The sequence below is a fragment of the Calidris pugnax genome, unplaced genomic scaffold (assembly GCF_001431845.1).
Source record: "Calidris pugnax isolate Ruff unplaced genomic scaffold, ASM143184v1 scaffold68, whole genome shotgun sequence".
Classification (NCBI taxonomy): Eukaryota; Metazoa; Chordata; class Aves; order Charadriiformes; family Scolopacidae; genus Calidris; species Calidris pugnax.
In genome coordinates this window covers 4,253,889-4,261,330 of record NW_015090921.1, presented here as the reverse complement: position 1 = coordinate 4,261,330, position 7,442 = coordinate 4,253,889, and the positions used below count along the sequence as shown (strand labels likewise).

At 39.6% G+C, this 7,442-nt stretch overlaps 1 protein-coding gene across 1 annotated transcript in view; it reads right to left on the bottom strand.

Moving 5' to 3' along the window:
- Positions 1-393: 393 nt before the first annotated feature.
- RTF1 (RTF1 homolog, Paf1/RNA polymerase II complex component) overlaps positions 394-7,442 on the bottom strand; it is a 29,102-nt gene continuing 22,053 nt past the window's right edge. Inside the window, exons 12-18 of the mRNA XM_014950229.1 lie at positions 6,948-7,025; positions 5,562-5,683; positions 5,123-5,180; positions 4,477-4,554; positions 3,814-3,909; positions 3,411-3,522; positions 394-1,566 (exon numbers count right to left, since the gene is read on the bottom strand). Coding sequence (XP_014805715.1) covers positions 1,460-1,566; positions 3,411-3,522; positions 3,814-3,909; positions 4,477-4,554; positions 5,123-5,180; positions 5,562-5,683; positions 6,948-7,025 — 651 coding nt within the window. The 3' untranslated portion in view covers positions 394-1,459. The remainder of the gene's footprint in view (positions 1,567-3,410; positions 3,523-3,813; positions 3,910-4,476; positions 4,555-5,122; positions 5,181-5,561; positions 5,684-6,947; positions 7,026-7,442) is intronic.

The following is a 7,442-nucleotide window of genomic DNA, read 5'->3' as shown; positions in this document are numbered from 1 at the left end:
GCATTCCTACCCAGTTCAGTGATGAAGTTACTGCACACGTACTGGCCTGAATAGGAATAAACACGTGCTTGCACGCTTACCTGAACGAGGGCCTCTAACCTTTCAGACTTCTAATTACCTTTTAATTTAGTTCTTAGCTCCATATATTCAGTTGTCTCTTGTTTGGAAAAGTTCTTTGTTAAATGTCACTTATATTTACACTTCGATTTTATTTTAGTTTTTTTTTTTTTTACACCTGAGTGATAATTTAGCTGTCACCTTGTGCCCAGTCAAACAATCCATAAAGCCATACAATCCTTGTGCTAGTGTTGCACTCCACTTGTACCAGCTTATATATATGAAAAATGTGCCTCAGCTACCTCTCACACATCACCCACTGACCTTTCTACTATGTCCTTCCTGTGTCCTTCCCCTTCCACAAAATGATTTTTTTTTTTTTTTTAAATTTTTTGTTTGTTTATAGAAGCCCCGTTTAAACAGTTCGCAAAGCAAGAAAAAAAATGAGCTGGAGCCCAGTGAAGACACGATGATTTAACAAATATGTAATATTGGAGGTTTGGAGAAGAAATTAAAGCCCAACCAATGAGCACCCAAAGGGCCATCCCAGAAAAAGCTACTCCCCTCAGTTACAGCTGGAGACTCCGGATGCGCTACAGATGACAAGTCCCACACCGAGAGCTGTGTACCTCTCTTGTCAGTTAAGTGTAAGTAAAAAAGGGAACATGAAATTAAACAGCTATATCAGCCAAGCCGTTTTAGTAAGAAGAATCACATTTAATGAGTTTCTTTCTTGCAATTTCAGATGCTCAAGTACAGCTGGTAGAAATTCAAAACAGCCGTAAAGAACTGTGACAGACGGATACAAATAGTACTGCAGCTTAAAAATGATAAAAAACACCTGAAAAAAAGTCACACAACCCTCCCAAAAAAATTTACACTTTGAACCTAAGCCAGTTTTTGAAGATTCCCTTCTCCAAAGCTAGGATGAAGGAGGAAGAAGAAGAGGAAGAAAGTGCAGATGACCTTCCAGCCACAAAGGTCTTGCGCCAATGTTTATTCACCGTGCCTGTGGTGGTATGTAAGGGGAGATCACCAAGTGCTGATTCTGTGACCACCAAGAGATTCCTATGGAAATCCAGACCTCAGGCTAATACTGAACACAGAGTGGACCAACGAGCTGCATCAACAAAATAAAAACAAAACTCAAACTAAAAGAAATGGGAAAACCCCAAATAGCACAGATCCACATTTGTGAGGGGGGGCAGGAGGAAAGGGCAAGAAGGGAGGTCTATACAGTAAATAGTTGAATGGTTTATGTTACAGATGACTGGCAGTTTTAAAGAGTCTCTTCCCAGCTCCATTGCTGCTCCAACCCAGAAGGGAGAACTGAAAAGGGAGGAAGAAAAGGTAGGACATCGTCATGGAGCATGCAGGATCAGAAGCAGCAGAGTGGGCATGCTCAAATAAGCCCCCGCCTCTTTTTGTAGTCCTCCAAGTTCAATGATCGCCGAGGGGCACCATCTTTTGCTGGTGGAGCCTTGGAGGTGATGGCCAGTGCCTTAGATTCTGTTGGGGATAAGAAAAGAGTGAGGACCGAAATACACGAAAACTGTAGGTTTTTTTTTTTACTTGCTGCTTTTGCTGACAACTTCACCACAAAAATCATGTTTGGCTTCTCACGAGTTAATAACGCAAGCAGTATCTGGCAGCTTATCTTCATAGATAAAGCATGTGAAATTTTGACTCTGTCTGTGAATCCAGCTTTCTGCCAACAAAGTGCACTTTCATTTCTTAAGAAAACTACTCTGTAGCACACTGAAGTCACAATACAAACAGAACCTTCAGGCTCAGTTCTGGGATCTTTGATAAATCATTATCCCATGAGAAAAGCAAGCAGAAAGAGACAGGTAATAAGTGGACAAAAGCCAAACTTCCTATCCGTGTCTACAATACACATTTTAACCAATCCCCAGGTTCTTCAGTTGAGAAAGGAGACTTCACAAAGCAAGATGCCAAAATTGTGTTCTGTCTGAGGTGAAAAAACAGAACAGTCATACTTAAACCTCTACCTACATAGTGTGTTTCATCCTTCTCTCTTCAGTTCCCTTCCTGGTTTTTGGTGTCCTTCAGTGCCTAACCCTCACCTGCATGCTAACTCTCTGAAGTTCATAACTCTCATTGTCTGCTTTAGGAAGTCTCCTGTTCTTGGCATCCTTCCTCATTCTGTCGTCTTATGTCCAGAGTTCCAATCTTGACCTATGTCCTGGTTTGAGGTTTGGAAAGACAAAATTTCTCCTACTTTCCCTTCTTGACAAGGTTTTAAGTCCTTCTGCATCCTTACAGTACTTCCTAAATTGTTGTCCTCCAAGAAACTTCAGCTCTAATTTAGCTTCCAGTAATGCAAGAAAAAAAATAAGCCTTGTGAGGCAAATTGCACTGGTATTCTCGCATTCTTTCCCTCCACTGGAAAACAGCTCAGTAAGATGAGAGGAAATGGCCTCAAGTTGCGCCAGCAGAGGTTTAGACTGGCTATTAGGAAAAATTTCTTCACCAAAAGGGTTGTCAAACATCAGAACAGGCTGCCCAGAGTAGTGGTTGAGTCACCATCCCTGGAGGTATTTAAAAGATGTGTAGACATGGTGCTTGGGGACATGGTTTAGTGGTGGACTTGTCAGGGTTAGGTTAACTGCTGGACTCCAAGATCTTCAGGGCTTTTTCCAACCTAAATGATTCTATGATACTAAACTGTTCTTGCCACGCATTTTGTGCTCTCAAAGCCAAGATCACAAAAAGGAAGGATCAACAAGTTTGTGTCTATAAGCACACCTTCACTCTCCCCCCAGTGTTTGGATTCCTCTAAAATTTTGCTTCAATACCATCTGCCATACCAAAGTTAGGGAACAGCAACTTGGTAAAGCAGAAGGTTCAAAATATATTAAAAAAAATACTTTATCCACAGATTACGCAATTGGACAACACAGACACCCAAAGCTTAGCTGTCCTCAAAAGCGATTAAACAAATTAATGAAGCATAAAGATAGATATCAAGGCTTATTAAATACAACACTTGTCTTTTCCCCAAAGATTATACAAGTCAGATATTGTAGCCTGGAAGAGTACATCAGAAAACACTCATTACCTCCTTTTCTCCCTAGGCATTTGAAGCAAGGACAAAGGGATATACAGACTTCCAGTCTAACACAATCAGTTGTTCTTTTTTCAATGGATGTCTCTAGAACACATCCCCTCCCTCCTCAGGTCAAAAGATACTTGCCAAACCGACAAACACGGAGTCCTTGCTCCCATTTTCAAAAGCCCACCGATGATTTTGAAAGAACTATTCTAGCAGAAGCGAGCTCTACCATAAGAAGTTGGACAATCATATCTCCAAACTCAGCTGGAACACCTACCTGAACTGGGAACCTGAAGATCGATCTTTACATCGAAGTCATGCACTTTGAAAAGATCTTCTGAGAGGTCACTGGCTGATTTAGAGTTCACATCTTTATCCTTCCCTTGACCCTGAAATAAAAACTACAGGTAAGTCGCCATCCCTCATCTGACCAAATAAATGGAGATAAAAATGCTTTTTCCCCCACTCCTGTCACAAACATAGTTAAATTTAGCTTTCATACTGCTAGAGAAACCTTATTTTCTTTCCCCAAGAAAGAAAAAGCTATTTCTTTTCTATGAAAATGCTCTACAGGATACCTATTTCTAGAACTGAAGCATGCACATCTTGTTAGTCATAAGCCTCTACAGCGGAACAGTGACAGTGGGAGGAACATAACGAAGACAGAAATGGAAACTTGCCTTACTCATGTCCTTTGGAGCATCTGGTAATACACCAGACCCGTATTTTGCATTTAGCTGGGCAAGGATGGCAGCTTGGACAGCAGGATCTCTAGACTGCAGAGGGGAAAAAGACAAAAAAAAAAAAATCACTATACATAAATTGGCAAAAACTAGCCCACCATTTTATTAAAACAGCGCTGATATCCGTGAATCTAAAACCATAAGAGGCTGTAGATCAGTCAGCCCAACCTTCAGGATGTCAGAAACAATTTAAATCATCCTAAGACCTGTGGTTTGGGGTTTTTTATGTCTGTTTTTTTTTGTTTGTTTTGTTGCTTTTTGGTTTTTTGTTTGTTTTTCACTAAATCTGAGCAATTCCACGTAGAAAAACTCACTACAGAAGTCTAAACCACTGTTGCTTCTCCACGTACATACCCAAATCACTTATGTCCTTCACACCTTGCATTAAAAAAAAAAATATTGAGAATTGCTTTTTCCTTCTTTTGGGACAGTGAGACCAGGATCTCACTCAACTGTATCTCACCCTGGCATCTGGAGCGTTAATAGCACATGGCACAGTTGGGAATGAACACAAACAATGTTTTCCTTCCTACTCTGTGTGTTACACTGGTTTCTGGTTCTCTGAAAACTGCCTTGACTGAACTTAAGTATTAAACTTACATTAGACACTATCGTGGGCTTGCACTGCCGCCTAGTAAAGGGGTCCATTTGTTGGTTTTTCATGCTGTGACTTTCAGCCTGAAGAAGAAAAAGCACACAGTTTTGCAGAGTTAGCTACTTGCACCCTTATAAATCCTCCCACAGCACCCCGTCCATGCAAGCACTCATCAGCAGTGTATAATATCAAGATCAGAGGAAAACCAGCAACAGCACTGCAGATTAGAAAGATTTTGACACACTCACAGTCCTATGCGTCACAGGGCAAAAACAGTGCTCATTGAATATAACACAGAAAATAGGTGCACAACCCTCAGGATAGTTAAGGCTTAGCCATTTGTTAACAAGCTTAACTTGTCCTTAATAGAAATATCACTGCAGGGACAAATATTTCCTTTACCATTTCAATCTGAAGTCTCCTTTCTGATTTTTTTTCCCATACAAAATGCACTATTACAGTCAGTAATCTGCTGGTAATTGAGTTGATCAAAAAGGATAAAGCAATCTCCTTAAAAATCATGTCATTTCCCTATTTGAAAGATTTTACAGATCGTTAAAAAAAAAAATGTAATAACTTCACCATGCAGTTATCCCCCTCTACATCATTTCATCTCTATTGGTACAGAAGTATTAATTCAGCACTATTTACCACAAGAGCCTTCTCAGACTCAACGATATTCCACTCTCTATTTCTCTGGTTGATGTAACTGCAGAAAGGAAAAAAAAAGGAGGGTGGGGGAAAGAAAAAGGAAGTGACTGTCATTTATCAATCCCCACACAACAAAACACCTGACAGCATTCTGCAGCTTCATCCTGATTACAAATTACTCTAATTGCAACACAACTGCTACCTGGGGTATGCGGAAGAGAGTTAACATTTTTGACAGTTTTCACTGAATGACAAATACAAGGAAGTGAAGACAGACAAACACTAACAGAGCAATAAAGCCATCATGATATGCATCTCATTAATATGCTATACAGGAAAGAAGATACAAAATCTAATTCACTACTGCATTGGCTTCTCCTCTTTGTATATTTTGATTGATACTATTTAAGGAAGAAAATTCCCAGTATCTGCTTCTTACCTGATTGCAGAAATGTTTTTTGTTCGTTGACGATCCAAGGCCTCTGCTCTCTCTTCAAGTTCATTTAGCTGATCTTGAATCTGTTTGGCCTTGTCTTGGTCCCCCAAGTCCTCAGCCATAGCCTTCAACCAAAGAGTAACTCATTAGGCACTGCTCTCTACAACAGAGTTACTCAGAGAAACGAGGGATGGACCCCTGAATCAGCCAGTTAACCCTGTTCCAGCTGCAAATGTTCTACCCCACATGGTAAGAATACAACAAAGAGCTAAACTCTCCTTACACCTCAAGGCAAAACAGCATTTCTTACTCTGACAAACTCTGAAAACCTTTAAAACTCCTTAAACTAAGGAAGATGTAGTAACACTAGTGCCAGCACGAGGGGGAAAAAAAAAATAATCAGTTAGATGATTTAAATTACAGTTTTGATTGAAATTTATTATCTCTGTTTACCAGTCAGGAAAAGAATGACTATTTTCTGTTGCCACTTATTTCAGGGGGTTGGCGAGTTCCCTACTACACCACCAGGCCAACAACAGCAGCCTGTTATGCCACCTGGTGACAACAAAAAGCAATTGCACTCTTCTGCACTGGAAAACTCAACAATTTACATATTCGTGCATAATAAAATGACCACCAAACAATACAATTAAGCCAAAAAATTACATATTCGTGCATAATAAAATGACCACCGAACAATACAGTTAAGCCAAAGAATGCAGAACTAAAATTAATACAAACTATTCACTTTTACTATATGTGAAGCCCAAATGTCTTGAAAAAGGACTGCACAAATAAAACCAAACAAAACGTGTTAAGCCTATCTTTATCTTCAGAGATACTTAAGACTGCTTGTTTACTTGACTGCTCAGCTTTGGCTTCGCAGCACTGTTAGGTCTATTTGTTCCAGGTGGTCTACAGATAAAAGAGTTCAGTGGCAAGTAAGTCTTTCAGCAATGTATTTTTTTCAATATAAATTACTGGCCATAAAGCGACAATTCAGTTGCCCTCAAATATGAGAATTTAACACGACTTTTGTTTTTCCTATTTTAAAAAGTATAGGGAATCAACTTTCAATGTTATTATGGGGTACCCTGAAAAAAAAAAAAAAAAAGTAAAAGTTTCTAAAGCAGAACAGCTTAAGACCTTGTTGGTTAAAGGACACAAAAAGAGACACCTATAATTGTTGGCAATTGCCCTTAGAAAAAGAATGCAACAACTTTAACTGGGTTCTGAATGTTCCGAACCCAGCAATGAACCTTGAGATCCACCTTTTAGCTGCATAGTTCAAGTCAAGCTTACTGCTGACTACTGCCAAAATCCAGATGAGTGCCAGTTTGTCAAAATCAAAGACTGCATTAAGCTTGCAGGCATCATCTCATCTCTCACCTTCTCCTTTAACAGCTGAGTCTTCTTCATAGCATAATTTGGAGGTGCTTTTCTGAACCTTTCCTTCTCTTTCACGATCTGTAAGATGTGGAGGAAACAGCAAGAATATGCAAATATGAAATGTGTATTTCAATACTTGGACACTAGAAGCAACGATCATTATCACCTAAGAAACGTACTTAACTGACACAGAATTTTACTCATTCTCACTCTTTGCTGCATTTTTTAATTTGTGACTGGTAATGAGTTACAGCTCCGTTTCCCCCACTTATAACCTACAGAAATCTGATGCTAATCACATTTGGTCAGTATTAAGCTGCAGAAACGGTGATAAATGCATCTATCATGATGCTATTAGCTTTTCAGAACGTGATGACTAAGTTATACTCAGGTTAGGAGTTCAGAACTCTGCATCTCAAGTTCAAGAGGAGGTAACGGGGCACAAAGGATGAAGTAAAGCAGAAGTGGTGATCCAAACAACAGCTGGATCACTGA